Consider the following 24342-nt stretch of genomic DNA (forward strand, 5'->3'; position numbering starts at 1 on the left):
ATTAGTCCTCTGCTTATGGGTTCTGTAGTACATATAGACTCAAAGGGAGTAAGATCCCGCAGAGTATCAACCTGGGGTAGGGAGAGAAGGAAGTGTCGGAGCTGAAAATATTCAAAGAAGGGAGGGGTTAGTGAGGGAAATTTGGTTTTGATATCGTCTATTGACATCCAGTGGCCCTTTTAGGGAAACATCATGAACTACAAGGATCCGGGCGTTAAACCAGGATGTGAAGTTAAAGGGTGAGATCCCAACAGGGAAGTCGGGGTTGTCCCAGAGGGGTGTAAGAGGGGAGTGTAAGGAGGACAAGTTATATTTCGGAAGATATTTATGCCAGATAGATATGTGGAATCTAAGTGAGGGAGGGATATTTTTTTAGAGCTAGCGAATGCAATTTGCCCAGGCCCCACAGCGAGGCCAGTGAACGAATTCCCAGAGAAAGCGCGGTAAAATCGACCCACGCGACAGAGCCGCGGGGCTCAAAGGAGGTCACTAATTGACTTAAATGGCTGGCTAGATAATAAAATTTGATATCAGGGAATCCTCGGCCCCCCTCTGATCGGGGAAGCCGGAGCACAGTAAAGGCTATCCGTGAGGGCTTGTCATTCCAAACAAACCTCACAAATGAGGCCTGGGCATCTCTGAGAACCCTCTCCTGCACCCTCACGGGTAGAGTCTGGAAGAGGTAGAGGAGTTGTGGCATAACTGTCATTTTAAGGGCTATAATCCTACCCAGCCAGGATATGATCTATGTTCTCCATCTTATCAGGTCAGATTTGATTTTGGTAAGTAACCGCGGGAAGTTTGCTGAATACAGGGCATTATAATGGGAGGTAATATAAACACCTAGATACTTAATCTTGTTGGTCTGCCACCGAAGGTCATAGGAGGTCTGCAGGGAGCGCCTGAGATCTCCAGGTACATGCAGTAACATGGCTTCAGATTTAGTAAAATTTATTTTATATCCCGATAGGGAACCATATTCCTCTATAATCCGATATAAGGCGGGGAGGGAAGACTGCGGCTGAGTAAGAGACAGTAGTACATCGTCAGCGAAGAGTGAAATCTTAGATTCCTGCGACCCCCATCCTAACTCCCCGAACATCGCCAGAGTTTCTTATCATAGCAGCCAGTGGCTCAATGACCATGGCAAACACCAGGGGGGAGAGAGGGCATCCCTGTCTGGTCCCATTGGAGAGCGGGAAGGAGGGGGATAGTATTCCATTAGTGAGAACCCTAGCTATGGGAGAGGCGTAGAGGGCGGAGACCCCAGTCAGAAATTCCGCCGATATCCCGAATACCTGTAGAGTCTGAAATAAGAATGGCCAAGAGATACGATCAAACGCCTTCTCGGCGTCGAGAGAGAGGATAATAGATGGGGTTTGCCTGCTATTCAACAGTTGAATAATGTCGATCGCTCTTCTAGTGTTGTCCCTGGCCTGGCGTCCAGGGATGAAGCCCACCTGGTCATAATGTATCAGGCCAGGGAGCATACCATTGAGACGGTTAGCCAAGATCTTTGCATAGATTTTAATATCTAGATTCAATAGGGATATCGGTCTATAGTTAGCGCAATTTCGTGGGTCTCCGCCCTCTTTATGGATGACTATAACTCTAGCCTCCAACATATTACTTGGGAATGGGGTGCCATGTAGTACAGCGTTGAACAGTACCTTGAGATGGGGGACCAACATGGGAGCAAATTTTTTATAGTATGAGGCCGAGAAGCCATCGGGGCCCGGGGCTTTAGAGGATTTAAGATTTCTCAAGACGGCCGTTATCTCTTCCTCTGTGATATCTCTATTCAACTCCGCAGAGTCGATGTCGGATAGTCGAGGAAGATCGGCCTGACGTAAGAACTCCGAAATCAGAGCGTCGGGGGGGCCGGGATCCAGATTAGTGGGATTTAAATGATAGAGTTTGGTATAATATTCTCTGAACACCCGGTTTATACCCCCTGGGTCATATGTAACCTCACCAGATTCGGCATGTACTGCCATGATATTATTTCGTGATCGTTGTGCTCTAAGGCGGGAAGCCAGGATTCTATCGGCTTTGTCACCTTTCTCATAGAAAGTCTGGTTAAGCCTCTGAAGAGTCTTCGCCGTACGTTCTGATAGAGAGAGTGAGATTGCGTTTCTAGCTTCCAGCAGGGGTTCTAGGTTAGATGGGGTAGGAGAGAGTTTATGTTGGCGTTCAAGGGCTTGGAGTTTGGTAGAGAGGGAAAGGAAGCTAAGTTCCCGAGATTTTTTAAGTCTAGATGCCTGGCTGATCATATGGCCGCGTATCACAGCTTTGTGTGCTTCCCATAGGGTAACCGGAGAAGTCTCCGGGAGGTCATTAAGAAGAAAGTAGTCAGCAAGGCAATTTTTGATCTGGTTGGTGACTTCCTGGCTATGCAGTATAGAATCGTTCAGACGCCAGGAAACAGGAGGGGGGCGTGGGGCGATGGATTGGAGATCAGCGGTGATTGGGCAGTGGTCGGACCAAATCATAGGGAGTATGCTAGTGGATTTCAATTTAGAGGACAAATTCCGGCTGACTAGTATCATGTCAATTCTAGAGTAGATCTTATGTACAGAGGAAAAGAAAGTGTAGTCTCTGGTCTGAGGATCAGTTAGTCTAAAAAAGTCAAATAACAGGTGTTGTTTCAGAAGTTCTAGTAGAGCAAGAGATGCCGGGGTCGGGCGGGGGCGGCCAGAAGAGCTAGAAAAAGGAGGGGAGGATCTATCCAACGAGGTGTCAAGCACCTCATTGAAATCTCCAGCAATGATGACCTCTCCTCTACGGAGTCCAGTCAAGTGTGCACTCAGCCTCCTGAAGAATGTAGCTTGGTTTTGGTTTGGGGCGTAGATATTAACAAGGGTACATAAGCTATCATTTAGTTTCCCAACTAGTATAAGCCATCTACCTGATTTATCCGCATGGCTGTCCAACAATTCAAACGTAAGGTGAGCAGCTATCAAAATGGATACCCCCCTTTCTCTGACGTCCTAGTGGATGCTGGGAACTCCGTAAGGACCATGGGGAATAGCGGCTCCGCAGGAGACTGGGCACAAAAGTAAAGCTTTAGGACTACCTGGTGTGCACTGGCTCCTCCCCCTATGACCCTCCTCCAAGCCTCAGTTAGATTTTTGTGCCCGGCCGAGAAGGGTGCACACTAGGGGCTCTCCTGAGCTTCTTAGTGAAAGTTTAGTTTTAGGTTTTTTATTTTCAGTGAGACCTGCTGGCAACAGGCTCACTGCATCGAGGGACTAAGGGGAGAAGAAGCGAACCTGCCTGCTTGCAGCCAGCTTGGGCTTCTTAGGCTACTGGACACCATTAACTCCAGAGGGACCGAACACAGGCCCAGCCTCGGAGCTCGGTCCCAGAACCGCGCCGCCGGCCCCCTTACAGAGCTAGAAGCAAGAAGAGGTCCGGAAAAATCGGCGGCAGAAGACATCAGTCTTCAACAAGGTAGCGCACAGCACTGCAGCTGTGCGCCATTGTTACTCAGGCACACTTCACACTTCGGTCACTGAGGGTGCAGGGCGCTAGGGGGGGGCGCCCTGAGCAGCAATGTAAACACCTTGGCTGGCATAAAGACACCACATATAACCCCCAGGGCTATATGGATGTATTTTAACCCCTGCCAGAACTCACCAAAAAGCGGGAGAAAAGGCCGCCGAGAAGGGGGCGGAGCCTATCTCCTCAGCACACGGGCGCCATTTTCCATCACAGCTCCGCTGGAAGGACGTCTCCCTGACTCTCCCCTGCAGTCCTGCACTACAGAAAAGGGTAAAAAAGAGAGGGGGGCACTAATTTGGCGCAGTTTTGATACTAACAGCAGCTATAAAGGGAAAAGCACATTTTATAGTGGTATTCCTGTCTATATATAGCGCTCTGGTGTGTGCTGGCATACTCTCCCTCTGTCTCCCCAAAGGGCTAGTGGGGTCCTGTCCTCTATCAGAGCATTCCCTGTGTGTGTGCGGTGTGTCGGTACGATTGTGTCGACATGTTTGAGGAGGAAAATGAGATGGAGGCGGAGCAGTTGCCTATTATAGAGTTGTCACCCCCTAGGGAGTCGACACCTGAGTGGATGAGCTTATGGAAGGAATTGCGTGACAGTGTCAGCTCTTTACGACAGACAGTTGACGACATGAGACAGCCGGCTACTCAGCTTGTGCCTGTCCAGGGGTCTCAAACGCCATCAGGGGCTTTAAAACGCCCGTTACCTCAAATCACAGACACGGATACTGACTCCAGTGTCGATGATGAGGAGACAAACGTTACTTCCACTAGGGCCACACGTTACATGATTGAAGCAATGAAAAATGTATTGCATACCTCTGATAATACAAGTACCACTAAAAAGGGTATTATGTTTGGTGAGAAAAAACTGCCTGTAGTTTTTCCTGTATCCGAGGAATTAAATGAAGTGTGTGATGAGGCGTGGGTTTCCCCCGATAAAAAACTGATAATTCCTAAAAGGTTATTGGCATCGTACCCTTTCCCGCCAGAGGATAGGGCACGTTGGGAAACACCCCCTAGGGTGGATAAAGCGCTCACACGCTTGTCTAAACAGGTAGCACTACCCTCTCCTGATACGGCCGCCCTAAAGGAACCTGCCGATAGAAAGCTGGAGAATATCCTAAAATGTATATACACTCACACGGGTGTTATACTGCGACCAGCAATCGCCTCAGCCTGGATGTGCAGTGCGGGCCTGGCGTGGTCGGATTCCCTGACTGAAAATATTGATACCCTAGATAGGGACAGTATATTACTGACTATAGAGCATTTGAAGGATGCATTTCTATATATGCGTGATGCACAGAGGGATATTTGCCGACTGGCATCAAGAGTTAGCGCGCTGTCCATTTCTGCAAGAAGAGGTTTATGGACGCGGCAGTGGTCAGGTGATGCGGATTCTAAAAGGCACATGGAAGTATTGCCTTATAAGGGGGAGGAGTTATTTGGTGTAGGCAACTGCTGGAAAATCCACATTTTTACCCCAGGTAGCTTCTCAACCTAAGAAGACGCCGTATTGTCAGGCGCAGTCCTTTCGGCCCCATAAGGGCAAGCGGGCAAAAGGCGCCTCATTTCTGCCCCGTGGCAGAGGGAGAGGAAAAAGGCTGCAACAAAAAGCCAGTTCCCAGGAACAAAAGTCCTCTCCCGCCTCCGCAAAGTCCTCAGCATGACGCTGGGGCTTTACAAGCGGACTCAGGCACGGTGGGGGCCCGTCTCAAGAAGTTCAGTGCGCAGTGGGCCCACTCGCAAGTGGACCCCTGGATCCTTCAGGTGGTATCTCAGGGGTACAAATTGGAATTCGAGACGTCTCCCCCTCGCCGTTTTCTAAAGTCTGCTTTACCGACGTCTCCCTCAGACAGGGAGGCAGTATTGGAAGCCATTCACAAGCTATATTCCCAGCAGGTGATAATCAAGGTACCCCTCCTACAACAGGGAAAGGGGTACTATTCCACGCTATTTGTGGTACCGAAGCCGGACGGCTCGGTGAGACCAATTTTAAACCTAAAATCCTTGAACACTTACATACAAAGGTTCAAATTCAAGATGGAGTCACTCAGAGCAGTGATTGCAAACCTGGAAGAAGGGGACTATATGGTGTCTCTGGACATCAAAGATGCTTACCTACATGTCCCAATTTACCCTTCTCACCAAGGGTACCTCAGGTTTGTGGTACAGAACTGTCACTATCAATTTCAGACGCTGCCGTTTGGATTGTCCACGGCACCCCGGGTCTTTACCAAGGTAATGGCCGAAATGATGATACTCCTTCGAAGGAAGGGAGTTTTAGTTATCCCTTACTTGGACGATCTCCTGATAAGGGCAAGATCCAGGGAACAGTTGGAAGTCGGAGTAGCACTATCTCAGATAGTGCTGCGCCAGCACGGTTGGATTCTCAATATTCCAAAATCGCAGCTGATCCCGACGACACGACTTCTATTCCTAGGGATGATCCTGGACCCAGTCCAGAAAAAGGTGTTTCTCCCGGAGGAGAAAGCCAGGGAGTTATCCGAACTAGTCAGAAATCTCCTAAAACCAGGCCAAGTCTCAGTGCATCAATGCACAAGGGTCCTGGGAAAGATGGTGGCTTCTTACGAAGCAATCCCATTCGGCAGATTCCACGCAAGAACCTTCCAGTGGGATCTGCTAGACAAATGGTCCGGGTCGCATCTTCAGATGCATCAGCGGATAATCTTGTCACCAAGGACAAGGGTGTCTTTCCTGTGGTGGTTGCAGAGTGCTCTTCTAGAGCAGGCCTGGCCAACCTGTGGCTCTCCAGATGTTGTGAAACTACAAGTCCCAGCATGCCCTTCTACACTTTTGCTATTAGGAAATGGTAAAACTGTGGCAGTGCATGCTGGGATGTGTAGTTTCTCAACAGCTGGAGAGCCACAGGTTGGCCAGGCCTGTTCTAGAGGGCCGCAGATTCGGCATTCAGGACTGGGTCCTGGTGACCACGGATGCCAGCCTGAGAGGCTGGGGAGCAGTCACACAGGGAAGAAATTTCCAGGGCTTGTGGTCAAGCCTGGAGACATCATTTCACATAAATATCCTGGAGCTAAGGGCCATCTACAATGCTCTAAGCCTAGCAAGACCTCTGCTTCAAGGTCAGCCGGTGCTGATCCAGTCAGACAACATCACGGCAGTCGCCCACGTAAACAGACAGGGCGGCACAAGAAGCAGGAGGGCAATGGCAGAAGTTGCAAGGATTCTTCGCTGGGCGGAAAATCATGTGATAGCACTGTCAGCAGTGTTCATTCCGGGAGTGGACAACTGGGAAGCAGACTTCCTCAGCAGACACGACCTCCACCCGGGAGAGTGGGGACTTCACCCAGAAGTCTTCCACATGATTGTGAACCGTTGGGAAAAACCAAAGGTGAACATGATGGCGTCCCGCCTCAACAAAAAACTAGACAGGTATTGCGCCAGGTCAAGGGACCCTCAGGCAATAGCTGTGGACGCTCTGGTAACACCGTGGGTGTACCAGTCAGTGTATGTGTTCCCTCCTCTGCCTCTCATACCCAAGGTACTGAGAATCATAAGAAGGAGAGGAGTAAGGACTATACTCGTGGCTCCGGATTGGCCAAGAAGGACTTGGTACCTGGAACTTCAAGAGATGCTCACAGAGGACCCGTGGCCTCTACCTCTAAGAAAGGACCTGCTCCAGCAGGGACCCTGTCTGTTCCAAGACTTACCGCGGCTGCGTTTGACGGCATGGCGGTTGAACGCCGGATCCTGAAGGAAAAAGGCATTCCGGATGAAGTCATCCCTACCCTGATCAAAGCCAGGAAGGATGTAACCGTACAGCATTATCACCGTATTTGGCGTAAATATGTTGCGTGGTGCGAGGCCAGGAAGGCCCCTACAGAGGAATTTCAACTGGGTCGTTTCCTGCATTTCCTGCAAACAGGACTGTCTATGGGCCTAAAATTAGGGTCCATTAAGGTTCAAATTTCGGCCCTGTCGATTTTCTTCATGAAAGAACTGGCTTCAGTTCCTGAAGTTCAGACGTTTGTCAAGGGGGTACTGCATATACAGCCTCCTTGTGCGTCCAGTGGCACCTTGGGATCTCAATGTAGTTTTGGGGTTCCTAAAATCACATTGGTTTGAACCAATCACCACTGTGGACTTAAAATATCTCACATGGAAAGTGGTAATGCTGTTGGCCCTGGCTTCAGCCAGGCGTGTCTCAGAATTGGCGGCTTTATCCTATAAAAGCCCTTACCTAATTTTTCATACGGACAGGGCAGAATTGAGGACTCGTCCTCAATTTCTCCCTAAGGTGGTTTCAGCGTTTCACTTGAACCAGCCTATTGTGGTACCTGCGGCTACTAGGGACTTGGAGGACTCCAAGTTGCTGGACGTAGTCTGGGCCCTGAAAATATATGTTTCCAGGACGGCTGGAGTCAGAAAATCTGACTCGCTGTTTATCCTGTATGCACCCAACAAGCTGGGTGCTCCTGCTTCTAAGCAGACTATTGCTCGTTGGATTTGTAGTACAATTCAGCTTGCACATTCTGTGGCAGGCCTGCCACAGCCAAAATCTGTAAAAGCCCATTCCACAAGGAAGGTGGGCTCATCTTGGGCGGCTGCCCGAGGGGTCTCGGCTTTACAACTTTGCCGAGCAGCTACTTGGTCAGGGGCAAACACGTTTGCTAAATTCTACAACTTTGATACCCTGGCTGAGGAGGACCTGGAGTTCTCTCATTCGGTGCTGCAGAGTCATCCGCACTCTCCCGCCCGTTTGGGAGCTTTGGTATAATCCCCATGGTCCTTACGGGGTTCCCAGCATCCACTAGGACGTCAGAGAAAATAAGAATGTACTTAGCGATAATTCTATTTCTCGTAGTCCGTAGTGGATGCTGGGCGCCCATCCCAAGTGCGGATTGTCTGCAATACTTGTACATAGTTATTGTTACAAAAATCGGGTTATTATTGTTGTGAGCCATCTTTTCAGAGGCTCCTCTGTTATCATGCTGTTAACTGGGTTCAGATCACAGGTTGTACGGTGTGATTGGTGTGGCTGGTATGAGTCTTACCCGGGATTCAAAATCCTTCCTTATTGTGTACGCTCGTCCGGGCACAGTATCCTAACTGAGGGTTGGAGGAGGGTCATAGGGGGAGGAGCCAGTGCACACCAGGTAGTCCTAAAGCTTTACTTTTGTGCCCAGTCTCCTGCGGAGCCGCTATTCCCCATGGTCCTTACGGAGTTCCCAGCATCCACTACGGACTACGAGAAATAGAATTATCGGTAAGTAAATTCTTATTTTAAGAGAAGCAATGGCCGTATGTACCTCCGCTTGTACCGATTTCCTCGTCTCCTGGATTTCACGAAATAATAAATGGAGATCCTTCCGGGTCAGAGGAGATTGATCCGAGTCCTCTGAGTCAGAAATATCGGGACGCAGGGGGGTCTCCTGCTCCGAAGATTTAGCTTCTGAGTAAGCAAATTTTTTTAGGCTCCGGCTCATGTCCGTGCCGTGTTGCTTTTTGTTACCTCTAGTCATGGTGAAGAATACGTGTAGAGCTATGAAAAAGGATCACTGCATTTTTGTGTTAGCAAGTTCCCGGCATCAAGGACGGGACCGAGCATTTATTATGGTTTAGACGGTCCCATGACTCAGGGCAGGTTCCAATGGATCACATTGTGAAGGAAGTAGGGCTCCCCATGTAGCTAAGATCAAACAGGAAAGCCATCAGCAGGTGGAGCCCCAGCCTCATGTATCATATTAGTGGCAGGTATAGAACAAAAACAGCAGCAGAGGTGTTTGCAGGTTTTAGGGCGTGGGCCCAAGAGGGACTCCCTTGATTTCAGTTGCTGTGCCTGTGTAAGAGCCCGGTCCCCCACTGCTATAGGAATGTTTGGAGCAGACAGTGTTAGGGCGGCCTGTGTTACCAGCTTATGTGCTGTTAGAGATTATCTCCCCGCGTTAGCCCTATAAAGCAAGGCGAGGGCCGTAGGTAGGGTTAGCAGGTGGTCTCCCCCAGCCACGGTCCAGCCAGTGGACAGGATCCCCCACCTCTGTCTCCAGCGGGCGGGCGTCAGGTCTCCTTGTCAAAGATGGCCGCCGGGGTCTACACAGGCCTCCGTGCGTGGGACCCCCAGCTCGACTGTAGTACAGGTGATAGGCGGTCTCCGGGTGGCAGGGGAGATCCGCTGTTTAATGGGCTGTGTTGCGGCAGAGCCGGCCGTCCCCCCTCCCGTCTCCGCAGCGGGCGCCTTGGCAACCTCGGTCCCCGCCTCGCCGGACGGAGACAGGCCGCCGCGCACACCAGCTTTCCCGCCCCGCCGGGCGATCACAGAGCTCCCGCCGGCTCACACAGGAGCTGCAGGTGAGGTTCCGGAGGGGAGAAGCGCCCCCCCACAGGCCCGGCGTCGTCCCGCCGCATCCATCAGCGTCTGCTCTCCGCCGTCGGGACCCGCTCCAAATCGAGCCCCTGGCTTCTGCTCGGCGCGAAGGCCCCAACCTGCAAGGAGGCAGGAGGCCTCCTCCGGCTCCGTGGATCGTCGCACCGGGTACAGGGAGGTCCAGGCTCCAGCACCGGGTACAGGGAGGTCCAGGCTCCACACAGAGGCAAGTCAGGTGGGGATAGGAGCTGGTATGGGGATTTATGGAGCAGTTTATGCCTCTGGAAGCAGGAGCTATCCCCAGGCACTTCCTTTCAGTTTGCCTGCCAGGCCACGCCCCCTTATCAAAGTATTATTGAGAGCGTTTTGACGTATGGGATTATAGTATGGTTTGGGAACTGTATTGTAGCGGAACGTATTGCCCTTGAATGCGTGGTCAAAACTGCTAATAAGATTATTGGGGGGTGTCTGCCCTGTTTGAAGGACTCTTATGTGAAAAGAGTGTTAAGGAAAGCTAGGTGTATGCTGGCTGATGAAAGTCATCCAAATTGTTTGGTCTCTGAAAGATTGCCATCCCTAAAACGTTTTAGGAGTGTTCATGCTCATACTAATCGTATGTCGAACAGTTTCTTCCCAACAGCTGTCCGGATGTTAAATGATCCCCAGGCTTATTGCTAATCTTGTATAAATGAACTATGATTTTACGGTTATTCTTCTAGCGGATTGTTCACATTGTATCTCATTGACATCTCGTTGCTGACTTGTTAATGACAAATAAAAGTATTTTATTATTATAGATAACTTATTCAAATTAGTCTGGAAATATCCAGAAAAAAATTCCAAGTGTCCAAAAAGTTTTTGCGCACTTTCCCATTTGCTTCTGAAGGTAGGAAATTTTGGGAGGAACCCCGGGGGTTGAGGTATCAGGCTCTCGATTGTCCAAAAAAGCGGTGCTGCCTGCCCCGAGCTCCTTCACTATAAAGGATCCTGGGGACAGAAAAACAGAAGCTACACTCAAATCTATTTACATGGCAGCAGGTGTAACGCAGAGGCCGGTCATAGCAGGTTGCTGGATGACCCATGCCATTCATACGTGGGCTACTCAAATTCAGGGGGGCCTCTCCGGGGATATGCCTCTGGTCACTATGGTGACTCTTCTCAAGCACATTCAGGACACTACACGCGTCCTGTGTGACTCACTTAAGGAGATGCAAAATATTAATGCTAGGACTTCTGCCATGGCAGTGTCGGCACGCAGGGCTTTGTGGTTGCGTCAGTGGATAGTGGACGCATAATCAAAGAGTAGTGTGGAATCCCTCCCCTTTTCTGGGAAATGGCTCTTTGGGGATGAGTTGGATATGTGGATTTCCTCTGTGGCCCCGCCGTCTAGGTGTTTTTACCCAAAGGCTGTCTGTGCAGTCCAATGTTAATAGAGGCACCAGAGATAAGTCAAAGAGACCTGCCGCCACCGGCTCTCAGGAACAGAGCACCAGTTCTGCTTCCACTAAGTCCTCAGCATGACTGTGCCCACCCACCCCTAGAAGATCTCGAGGTGGGAGCTCGACTGCGTCACTTCAGCCGCATCTGGGAAGGCTCCTGCCAGGATACCTGGGTAAGGGACCTCGTTTCTCAGGGCTACAAGCTGGAGTTCGACGGTGCTCCTCCCCAACGATTTTTCAAATCAAGCTTACCAGCTTTGGAGGATACGCAGGTTACATTGCAACAGGCCATACGCAAGCTGATCCAGTCCCACGTCATTGTTCCAGTACCAATACCACAACGAGGCAGGGGTTATTGCTCCAACCTGTTTGTGGTACCAAAGCTGGATGGCTCGGTACAGACCATTTTGAACCTAAAGTCCTTGAATCCTTACCTGAAGGTTTTCAAGTTCAAAATAGAACGCTTGAGGGCAGTGACTGCGGGTCTGGAAGAACAGAAATTCCTGGTTTCTTTGGATATCAAGTACGCCTGCCTTCATATTCCAATTTGGCCACCTCATCAGGCTTTTCTGAGGTTTGCCCTACTGGACGATCATTACCTGTTCCAGGCACTACCCTTTGGTCTGTCCACGGCTCCGAGGGTGTTCACGAAAGTGATGGCGGAAATAATGCTCCAAGTCCAGGGGGTCAATGTTGTCCCTTACCTGGACGATCTTCTGATAAAAGTAAGATCCAGGGAACTTTAATTGCTTTATATCGACCGCACTATCCAACTTCTGTCACACCATGGGTGGATTCTCAATCTACAGAAGTCCCACCTGGAGCCGACTCAATGGCTCCTGTTCCTGGGGATGTTGCTGGATACAGTGGCCAAGAGGGTGTTCCTCCCGGATGACAAAGCGAGACCACTTCAGGAGATGGTCCGCATGGTGCTCCAACCTACTCGAGTATCCATACATCTTTGCATCATATTGTTGGGGAAGATGGTCGCCTCATACGAGGCGATCCAATATGGGAGGTTCCATGCCAGAACATTTCAATTGGATCTCCTGAGCAAGTGGTCCGGTTCACATCTACAGTTGCACCGGATGATTCAGCTGTTACCTCAGGCCAGGCTTTCCCTCCTGTGGTGGCTGCAGTCCTCCAACCTACTGGAAGGCCGGAGTTTCGGGATTCAGGATTGGACCCTCCTTACGACGGATGCGAGTTTTCGAGGATGAGGTGCTGTCACCCATGGTGCACAGTTCCAGGGCAGGTGGTCAGCCCACGAAGCCCTGCTTCCGATCAACATTCTGGAACTTCGGGCGATCTACAATGCTCTGCTTCAGGCCTCTCCTCTGCTCACGGATCACGCGATTCAAGTTCAGTCGGACAATGCCACAGCAGTGGAGTACATCAATCGACAAGAGGAACAAAAAGCAGAGCCAGCATGCGAGAGGTGTCAAAAAATACTCCTCTGGGCGAAAAGAAATGCAAGAGCAATGTCTGCAAACTTCATTCTGGGTGTGGACAACTGGAAAGCGGATTTCCTGAGTCGTCACGATCTCCACCCGGGTGAGTGGGGTCTCACCATCAGGTGTTCAAACAGATCATCCACCGTTGCAGCTGCCCGCAGATAGACTTGATGGCTTCTCATCTCAACTAGAAGCTTCACTGGTATTGCTCTCGAACCAGGGACCCTCAGGCGAGGGCAGTGGATGCACTGACGTCGCCTTGGCCTTACCGGCTGGTCTACCTGTTTCCTCTGATTCCATTGCTCCCAAGGGTGCTCAAGCAAATCAGAAGTCAAGGAGTCCAGGCAGTTTTGATTGCCCCGGAATGGCCTTGGAGGGCGTGGTACACGGATCTTCTGGATATGTCCGTCGAAGACCCTTGGCCTCTACCACTAAGAAGTGATCTTTAACAAGGACCGTTCGTCTACCCGGACTTACGGCGGCTTCGTTTGACAGCATGGAAGTTGAGCGGAACATCCTAGCTCACAAGGGCCTTTCCAAAAAGGTTATTGCTACCATGGTTCAGGCCAGGAAACCTGTGACGTCCAAAACACTATCATATCTGGAGAAAATATGTCTCCTGGTGCGAGGAACGCATGTATACTCCTGCAGGGTTCCATTTGAAACTTATATTTCCTGCTGGCTGTTGTGGAGAAGGGCTTACGTCTGGGTTCCATTAAGGTCCAGATTTCAGCGCTCTTCATTTTCATCCAGGATAAATTGGTAGTGTTGCCAGAAGTTCAGACCTTCTTGCAAGGGGTACTCCACATACAACCTTTTTTTGTGTCTCCTATGGTGCCCTGGGATTTGAATGTGGTGTTGGATTTTCTACAGTCCTCCTGGTTTGAGTCTTGTACCTCACGTGGAAGACAGTGAAGTTACTGGCCCGAGCTTCTGCTAGACGTGTTTCAGATTTGGGGGCCTTATCGTGTAAAAGTCCGTACTTGGTCTTTTGCGAGGACAGGGTGGCGCTCAGGACAAGGCAGAAGTTCCTGCTGAAGGTGGTCTCTGCGTTTCACTTGAATCAACCTATTGTGGTTCCGTCCGATTCTGACACATCTGCTCCTCCTGAGGCAGTGGATGCTGTGCGAGTCTTGATGATCTATGCTATGTGATGCGCAGAAAAAGGGTTGTCCTGCTCCGAAGCAGTCCATTGCTCGTTGGCTTAGGCTTACTATCCAACAGGCCTATGTGTCGGCAGCCTTACCTGTTCCTAAGTCTCTGAAAGCCCACTCTACAAGATCTGTGGGCTCTTCCTGGGCAGCTGCCCATGGAGTCTCTGCTTTGCAACTATGCCGAGCTGTTACCTGGTCGGGGAAGAACACCTTTGTGAAGTTCTACAAGTTTGTTAACCTGGCCAAAGCAGATACCCAGTTTGGGCAGGCGGTGCTGCAGCATTCTCCGCACATTCCCTCCAGTTCTGGAAGCTTTGGGACATCCGCATCGTACTAAGTCTCCCCAATATCCCTTCTGGATGCTAGAGAAAATAGGATTTTAATTACCTACCGGTAAATCATTTTCTCGTAGTCCATAACTGATATTGTGCTCCCGCTTCAGTGTGTTCACTTTTCAGTAGGTTCTCTGTTATGTGGTTACCTGTTCAGCTGTTGCTGCTGTTACGAGCCGTTGCTGGTTATGTTATGTTTGTGGTGTGCTGGTCTTAAATCTCACCACTTTATAATGTTACTTCTCTCATATAGCCTTTCTCCTTCGGGCACTGTTTTACCTATAACTGCCTGTGGGAGGGAGCATAGAGGGGAGGACCAGCACACCCAGTGAAGAAATTTAAAGTGCACAGGCTCCTTTGGACCCCGTCTATACCCCATCGTACTAAGTCTCCCCAATATCCCTTATGGACTACGAGGAAATAATTTACCGGTAGGTAATTAAAATTCTTTTAACCCACCCAAATCTAACACTCTGCACATGTTATATCTGCCCCATTTGCACTGCACATGGTTTTGCCCATTAGAGGAATATTTTGCTGCTGTGATCAGATCTGAATTAGGCCCATGGACTGTGAGTGACTACATGAACTCTGGGTCACATGTCCACACCAAAAGCTCACTTGCATAATACCCAAGTCCTTTTACAGGGCAGGACATGGTTTTGCAGCTAATATTTACAGTACAATAAAAGTTAATTTTGTTTGCATTGTTTTCAATTGTGTGATTGTTAGTTTACCCAGTTTCTTATGTACATCCTACTGCAATTTATGTACTATTATCTGTTACCTCGCAATGCTTGTGCCACACTCTCCCCTCTGCAGAGAAATTAGATAATTACCAATATGCCTTAAGTGCAGATCATCTGAACTGTTACCAGCAGTTCCAAGTATTCAGATACAGTGAGTGTGTTGTTGTAATCCAGGGTGTTGGATGTAAGGGAGTGCAAATCTAGTAGTATCCCAACCATGACCTTCCACAGTACCCCTAGTGTTAAGGTGCCCATGCACTAGTGCGATTTGGGCCCTTTCCATCCTATTAAGACACATTGGGCTGAGAAATTGGATGAAAAGTGTCAATCTCATGTGAATCCGATGTGCGGTCCCGTGCTCATCGGATCAGAGCCTGTAGATAGCAAGAGCTGCACTATAGATTTCTCGGATCTGGCAGCCTTGGCTGGGATCGCATACGATATATCCTATGCAGTACTTTTGCATACGATGTATCGTATGCTATCATGCCAGGTAGTTCAAGGGAGACGTATGCGGCGTCGCAGTAGTGTATGGAACCTTAAGGGTGTATGTTAACATGCTGTAATGTTAGGTTTTTTTTTTTTTGTGCCAGAAAAATAATAGGGGTGTATGACCGTTTCTTAAAGGTGCGTACACACTGGCAGATTTATCTGTCTGGTGAGAACAAAAATCTGGTTATGTATGGGAGCAATTGACAATCGACCATTTGTTCCCGAATACTGGAAAATAGACAGTGGTTGTTTAAACAAATAGGTTAAATCAGTTTGATGTAACAAATTTATCCAAACAATCGTTTTAATCCATTTTCCAGCGTTTGGGCGAAAATGGTTGATTGTCATTTGCTCCCATATATTACCAGATTTTTGTTCCCACCAGACTGATTAAACAGATAAATCTGCCGGTGTGTACGCAGACTAATGGGCCCTACACACTTGTCGACCTGGCGGCGGGGGAGAGGTTACGGGAGGAGTGAAGTTTCTTCACTCCACCCGGCTCCATAGCAGTGCATGCTGATATGGACGAGATTGTCCAAATTTGCCTGCATGCATAAGCAACAGGGCACCAACGATTAACGAGCGCGGGGCTGCGCATCGTTCATCGTTGGTGCTTCCACACTGAACGAGAACGTTCATATTGTTCAGTGTTATTTTCCAGTGTGTAGGGCCCATGAGTTGCTCAAAATAAGTAATTTGAGTAAACACATTGCAGAAATGGGAAACTTGATCTACTTATGTATTGGTGCATTTAAAGGGCTTAGAAGTAATTCAGTGTTCCAGAAATTATAAATTGCTGTCCCACCTGTTCTGGCATATGCTGTGATGTCTCCTGTAGTCTGATGTGGACTACTCCTACATACTGGCAGCATATCCCAGTAGTAGCAAGTACATCATTGCTGGACTAATGTAGATAAGTGGAGTGCTTGATCCCTGGCATTTAATGTTCTGTTGAAGAGTGGTAATGCATGTGCAATACCATGACATCTCCTACCCTCTTCTTTGGAAGAACTGATCATGTAGCAGAAGAAAACATGGGAAATGTACTTTGGGGCACAGTGCTATAGAGCACTGATGGGCAACAGGCGACCATTTACCTGTAGCCTCCATTCTATTTCCTAACTCTTAATTCTTTGCTTTATATTGTGAAGCAGAAAATAAGACTGAATGTGATGGGAGCAACTGGTCTGTACATGACATGAACTGTTATGCACAATGTAGGAAAGTCACGCAGTATATGTTGAAGGAGGATTTGCGGCCCAGTCTATACAACATTAGCTTCTTCCCTGTTTTAACATCTGACTGAAGTTGGGGGGCATTGTGTAGCATGTACAAGGGAGTTCAGACAGTCTCTCCATGGTGACTGTCAGTGCTAAGCAAATCTCCACACAGTGACTGTCAGTGCTAAGCAAGTCTCCACACAGTGACTGTCAGTGCTAAGCAAATCTCCACACAGTGACTGTCAGTGCTAAGCAAGTCTCTCCACAGTGACGGTCAGTGCTAAGCAAGTCTCTCCACAGTGACGGTCAGTGCTAAGCAAGTCTCTCCACAGTGGCTGTGCTAAGCAAGTCTCTCCACAGTGACTGTCTGTGCTGAGCAAGTCTCTCCACAGTGACTGTCGACTAAGTAATAGGACAACATAATTTGTTTTTAAACACTTTATTTATTGGAAAAAAAACAGAATTAGTTTCATACGTATCTACATCAAGGGCAGGAGCCATTTAGCAGTGGTATTTCCCTCACAGCAGAGGGACTTTCTGAACTCCGTGTAGAATACTAAACTCCAGTTTAGGGCTGAATGCCACTTAACGATATAGAGGAGTCGTTTTCTTCCCAAAAGTGTGGCGGGTTTTCATTTTACATTGTAACTTACACTGCTTTCACATCGCAATGCCAGGAATTGGAAACGGGTCCTTCCTGGGTGCGACCTGCCAATTAACCCTTTTAGACTGGCTTCCCTTGCCATCAGGTGATGGGGTTGGAGCAGGCATCGGGGGTGGCGCTGGGAAATGAGATTATCGCCACGCTGCCTATGCTGTGAACGGGTCCCAGGTCGCATCGACCCGGCAACCCGTTCACACTGCACCTGACCCGGAAATAACCCGACTTTATTCCCGGGTTGAATTACCGGGTCACAGCGACCCGCGTCGACCCGGTATATTGCCACCGGGTTGTTTGTGTAGTGTGAAAGGGGTATTATAGAACTCTACCAAAAACCTAATTTATTTTGGGTTTAGGCATTGTTGAGACACTTTGACTCTCTTGAATTACTGGTTAGTCAGTTGCCATACTTTGTTTACTTCTAGATTTCCCCTGCAGTTGGAGAATGGCCAGGCTATGGAGTGCACAGTTGCCCAGTACTTCAAGCAGAAATACAGCCTGCAGTTAAAATATCCTCATCTTCCTTGTCTGCAAGTGGGTCAAGAGCAGAAACACACATATCTGCCCCTTGAGGTAAATATTGTACAAAACAATTCATTTTTTTTGTAAATCATAGCTTGTCTTGATTAAACTTTGTATATTGTACATTCCTTAATAACCAAACCTAGTAAATAGATTTGGGAAAATTCCATTTTTAAAAGTAAAAACCTTTACCTACCCCCTATAACTTAAAGGTAATTACAGTGCTCGGACTTTCAAAGGGTTGGTCTATTTAGAGAAGGAAGGCCATGAGCGTGTCAGTGTGTGAGAGGGACAGGGACAACATTAGTCTACTCCGGCTGGCGGATTCAGTATGATGTACCGACGGCCGGGTTGTCTGCTGTCTGTATACGGACAGCGGCATCCTGGCCACCAGTATGCTTGCAGCAGGGTGGCCGCTAAGGGTCCCCTTGCGGGCTCACCACGCTAAGGGCACGGTGGCTCGCAGTGCTCGCCACAGCTTATGTTCTCCCATTATGGGTGTCGTGGCCACCCACAGAGTGAGAATAGCCTGTGCCGCCGGTATTCTGGCATCTGTGTTTTACCGCTTGTTGGGATTCCAGTGTCTGTATTGTGATCGCCGCGATCATGACTGGTGGTATGTTAACCGCTTTCCTGGCTGGCTTTGCTTCTGAGGTCCTATCTGAATGTTTGTCATGAATGGTCCCCACTCTTTAAGTGTAAGGGGTGAATAGATTGTTAACTGGGGTTTCATTTTAAAGAACTCTGTGCACAGATCCTCCCATGAGAAATTCTGTACTTGGCATTTGTCCGTTGCATTGGATTTGTACTTTCCTTGGAGCTTTAGGTAGAAGTGAAATTCGTAAATGTCAAAATCTACAAAAGGTTGTATATTGTGCATTTTTCAAGTGAACAGAGAACTTGTTTGTACTCCATTCTTTTAATTAGTCTGTATTTCAAACCAACCAAACCACTGCCTGAATTGCAGTACTCTGCATTACTTGGTAACACATGTATTCTAGATTTGCCCAATGCTTGTCCGATGCTCACTGTTGCACTGGTGAGCTAGCTGAAAATGTGCTTTACTGCAGTACAGTCAGAACGTTCTGCACTTTATCTACTATATAGTGTATGCAAACTTCTGCTGGTTCCGGTTTAATAAAAACCAAAATATGGTGCTGCAGATATATAAAACATATTTTTTTTTTTTTAGTATTCGCTTTAAACATGTCACCTTTTTTTGATAAATCGTACCTGTGAACATTGAGTATCTGTTTTTTTACACTTTATTGCAGGTCTGTAATATTGTAGCTGGGCAGCGATGTATAAAGAAACTGACTGACAATCAGACCTCCACCATGATCAAAGCAACAGCCCGGTCTGCTCCAGACAGGCAAGAGGAGATTAGCAGGCTGGTGAGTGCCTCTGATATTTGGGTGAGCTAATTTAGTGTTTCTTTAACTTACTGTTTTTTGATGTGTATGTAGATGATGCATTGATGACACTTGTACAGTATATCACATGTTTGAGAACCTCCGACTAGCCAGACATATGTGGGGGAGTTATAAAGCATACATTAGTAATTTGTGTCTATTAGCAATGCCACTCTTAAATGATTGCATTTTATCCCTGGGCTGTCCATGGTCTAATAAAGAGGTCCAATAAAAATAAGAGGGAGTTTTTTTTTTTTTTTTTTTTTTTTTTATATCAACCTACAATTGTCTGCAGCCTGCTATCTATGTGGTAAACTGTAATGTGGTAGTTATAGCAAATTAAGTTTGTAAGGTATTGCTGAGCAGGGTGGGACAATGACCGTGGCATGCAGTAGTTTCTTATGTTAAAATTGTTAACAATTGTTAAATTGCACTTTTTTTGCGGTTTTATCTTCTTACACAGGATTTAAAGCAGCGATTTGTCATAAAGACCAAACACACACCTCATTAACCTGGTATCTCTTGTTATATTGAAAAGTATAAATACAATACTAAAAATAATCCGATGATGGTTGATTGCAGTCACAAATCCAGGGAATTAATTTAATAAACCATTTAATTGGCTTCTTTCATAAAAGATCACGGGAGTTAGACACCTTAAGGCAGGTGTTCCCAACCACGACCTTTAAGGCACACTAACAGTTAAGGTTTTAAGGATAGCCATGCTTAAACACAGGTGACTTAATTAGTACCTCCGTTATTTTGATGTAACTATCTGTGCTTAAGCATTGCGATGACTAAAGCCTGGACTGTTGGTGTTTCTTGAGGACCGATGTTGGAAACACTGCTTTAAGCGTTTGTTGAACTAATCTCTTGGTGTCTGAAAATCTAATCCTTCAACCACTTGTTTGTATCCTGTAGCATCATACAAAGATTGTGACATGCTCTAAAACACAATGGATATTCCACAGAACTGGACTTACAAGTTGTGCCAGCGATCCATAGTTATATTCCAACAACGAGGCAGGTCACTGGACAAAAGTGTTAACTCTGCTCCAATTCTCATCCACTATTTTATTTTTTTAACTATATTGTCTATTCCTCATTATTCATATAGAGTGACCGTTTCTGTTACCCTTTCTGTCTGCACACTCCAAACTAGATCTCTTTATGCTTATGGTGAGGTCATATTACTGAAGCAACCATTCCGTCGTGTCTGGTCCCACAGTGAAGTCAAGGAAGATAGTACAGCAGCCAAAATTACCCTTAGACAACCTAATGTTTTTTTAATTTTCTGTGGAGTATGGATTGGCACAGTACATGGCATGCACTACTGTAGAGTCCTTTTTAATGAATAGAAGCTGCTTGACGACCCTATTGGAGCTGCTTGACGTTCCAAGTTGCCAGCTGTCATCCCTTTAGTATTAAAGGTGTCTGTCATTCCAGTGGCAGCAATTGGAGTATTCTACATCACCACTGGATTCAATTGACCATTAAGTTATCAGGCTCTTCGCGTACAATTTGTTTCCTTTTGGGTCTTGTGCCATGGATCTGATTGTCACTGCTTTCTTTTTGAAAGATGCTTCTACCTCTGAAGCGTCTAAAGTAGGAAAACTAATAGAATTTTCATTTTTTGGTTGAGGTGAGAGGCCATCATGTCTAGGCTTGGACTGTCCCAATAAGCTGCCAGCTGTTGGGGGACATCTAGAGTTAAAACTGCCTTGCAGCATGTGCTTAGAAACCCAGGGATATATTTACTAAAGCGTGGGTTTATAGAAGTGGAGATGTTGCCCATAGTAACCAGCCAAATTCTAGCTATTATCATTTATCTAGCAACTTCTATAAGATGAGTAGAATCTGGTTGCTATTGGCAACATCACTTCCGTATACCCGCACTTTAGTAAATATGTCCCTAGGTTTCAAAGCACATGCTGCCTTTTTATTCACATCCTCCTTCTGACAGGGTCAGATGGGAGTCCCCACCCCCAGGGGAACGTTTAGTGAAGGCTACCACTCTCCCTAATGAGTGTTCTCTTAAATATACACCCCCTTGAATCTTGCATGGATGCAACCAGTTATCTGAAATAAGATCCTCCAACTGCACAAAAGAGGGAATGCTCCTTCCCCAGGCCTACCACCAGGGACTGCTGCCGGTTTAAGCAACATCTTGTTAAGAGCATCTCTGGTGGGCAAGTGTGGTACCGGGAACTGGGCCTTTGATAGGCCTCTCATTTTGGTGGAATCACTGAGAAGGTTCATTTTAGCACCTGTATCTGTAGTAGGGCAGGACATCCACTGTATTTATTTCTTTTTCATCCACTAGGGGTCACTGGAGTACTCTTGGGATATGGACGGCTTCCGCAGGAACAGGGCACTGAATATTTAAATTTAGAACTCTCCACCCCTCCATATCCCAGAGTACCTCAGTGTTTTTTCTGTGCTCATCGGAGCACAGGGCTGGTGTTGGGCTCCCACACTTAGTGAATATTTTTTATTTGAATTTTTCATTTTTATTTTTACAACTTAAGCACATCCCTTCCCAGTTTCTGTAAAAACGTGGGTCCGGGATAGTGCCGCTGCACGGAGGCAGCGCATGGCGTGTCGGTCCTCACAAAGAGCACCCTCACAGCCACACGCAGCCCACTGACTGCTGCAAGAGCTGGACGGAGCTTACAGATAGAAGCCCCGTCACAGCCATCGCTTCTGGAGTCAGGTATGCTGGGGGGACGGGGCGGTCAGCGCACGCTGCCGCCCCGCTGTGTGGGGACACTGTTCAGAGCTGGCGCCGCTGCGCCCACACCCGCCTCTCCTAACTGGCCGCCCCGGCAACCGCTCCGATCAGCACCGCGCTCCTCCGCCGCTAAGACCCCGCCGGACGCCGCTCACACCCGCCGACCGCCGCTGCAGGACCGTTCTCCATTACAGCGCTCCCCGGCTCCCTGCACCCGATCGCGGGTACCCGCTCCCCGGTAACTCCCGCTCAGACAGCGGTACACGGGCCACAGGGGAGGGAGCAGAAGGGGGGGGGAGATGCACTTTAGCAGAGGGCTGCAAAAAGGGGGTGACAGCATTAATGACATAGGCTGTTAAGCCTATATTAACGGGTTTGCTGCACTTGTTAAATATACCCTGCGCTGTGAGGCATGGGGGCCATTTTAACCATGCTTCCTGTCTTCCTGTTGTGATTCCAGAACGTTCCTGTCCTACATCTCTACTCCACCGGAGGCACAGGGGTGTTAGTGGGAATTTGGGATCAGGTTTCATATAGTAGTGGCCACGTGCACTGCTCTTGGCCAGATATATAGATATAGAGACACCTTCGTACTATTTTACTGAGTCGTGCAAGTTGTCTGTCTTTGTGTATTGTATTATCTGTCTGCATAATGAGTAAGGCACCAGCAAAATAAAAAAAGCAGTTTCCCTGCCATGTCTGTAACAATACCACATGTACAGTATGTTTTGTGGATTCAGCTGCAAATACAATTTCTGCTGCGGTTTCATCCCCGTACCCGCCATGGGCTACGCTAGCGGATGTCATGGCTGGATTGCAATCAGAATTGTCTGCCGCTCGACAGGAGCTGGAAGCGGCAAGATCTGAGTCTAGGGTGAGACCGCTAGAACTACCGGAGGGGTCTTAGCCTTGCCAAAAGTCCAAGCCCATTTTGGGTAGTAGGGATAAATTTCATTTGTCTTATGATTTACCAGTTTCTGCTATGTTGCATTCTGACGATTCTATGCCAGACCTCAGTGCGCAAGAGAGGGCGAAGTGGACCAGCAGTCAGATAGTGAAGATTTTGACAGCCCAGGCATTGATAATCTCATCAGAGCGGTGCATCAGTCTCTGAAGTTTACGGAAACTGAGGAGCCTCTGACAAATGATGAAGTCGACTTTGCTAAACAGCAGAGGACTCCGATGTGTTTTCCTGTTTCGGGATCTCTTAATAAGATGTTACTGGAAAAGCGACAGAATCCGGATAAACGGTTTTCTATACCTCGCAGATTTAAGTCTAGTTACCCATTTCCAGAGGCTGTGACAGCAACATGGGAGAATCCGCCATTGGTGGATTCGTCTGTGTCTAAACTTACTAAGAAATTAACCATACCTGTACCAACGGCTACTACGCTTAAAGACCCTTCAGACCGTAAAATAGAAGCTATGCTAAAATCCATGTATATAGCAGCAGGAGTGTTGCTTAGACCTGGGTTGGTTGGCATTTGGGTTACTAAGGCGCTGATGGTATGGATAACAGAACTCAAGTCTGCCCTACATGGATCACCTTATACTTCTCGCTGATCAAATCTGGGAAGCTGCTGATTATCTATGTACAGCTTCTACTGACGTCTGACAGCTCACTTCTCGCCTTTCATCGTCGCTAGTTACAGCACGACGAGCACTCTGGCTGCGCTCTTGGCAAGCGGAGGCGGAGGTCAAAAGAGGTATGGAGGCGTTACCTTACGGTGGCGAGAAGTTGTTTGGTCCTGAATTAGACAAATGGATTGCTGAGGCCACGGGAGGAAAGTCTGTTTTCTTACCATTGCCTCCAACGGTACCTACACGGAAATACTTGGGCCCGGCGTTCAAATCCTTTCGGCCTCAGCCCTTTCGAGGCCGGGGTAGAGGACCAGCCATGCCCGGTAGACGAGGTCGAGGGCGTGGTTTCCAACAAACCAACGCCAGGCGTCAAGGCGCTAAGGTCACCGACAAGCCAGTGGCATGACGGACTCCCAGCCCATCATGGATCTCCAATTGTGGGAGCACGCCTTCAGACGTTCCATTTGGCGTGGTTCCAGACGTCCATAGATGGGTGGATCCGCAATTTAGTGCTAAAAGGTTACAAGTTAGAGTTCGACTGTCTCCCGCCACTGCGGTTTTTTAAGACCGGACTGCCTGTGTCGGACGACAAGAGGGCGGTTCTGCAAATTGCCATTCAGTCTCTGCTGGAGTCAGCAGTTTTGATTCCGGTCCCTGTACACCAACAAGGTCAGGGTTATTATTCCAGTCTGTTTGTAGGTACCAAAGCCGGATGGCTCGGTCAGGCCAATATTGAACT

The 24342-nt window shown here is 48.1% G+C and overlaps 1 protein-coding gene across 1 annotated transcript in view; it reads left to right on the forward strand.

Annotated features, from left to right (window-relative positions):
* Positions 1 to 24342, forward strand: part of LOC135002199 (protein argonaute-4) — a 223367-nt gene that overhangs the window by 104182 nt on the left and 94843 nt on the right. The window contains exons 8-11 of the mRNA XM_063951647.1: positions 17783 to 17930; positions 19154 to 19294; positions 20871 to 20896; positions 23033 to 23359. Of these exons, the coding sequence (XP_063807717.1) occupies positions 17783 to 17930; positions 19154 to 19294; positions 20871 to 20896; positions 23033 to 23359 (642 nt within the window). The remainder of the gene's footprint in view (positions 1 to 17782; positions 17931 to 19153; positions 19295 to 20870; positions 20897 to 23032; positions 23360 to 24342) is intronic.

Source organism: Pseudophryne corroboree, chromosome 2 (assembly GCF_028390025.1).
Source record: "Pseudophryne corroboree isolate aPseCor3 chromosome 2, aPseCor3.hap2, whole genome shotgun sequence".
Taxonomy (NCBI): Eukaryota; Metazoa; Chordata; class Amphibia; order Anura; family Myobatrachidae; genus Pseudophryne; species Pseudophryne corroboree.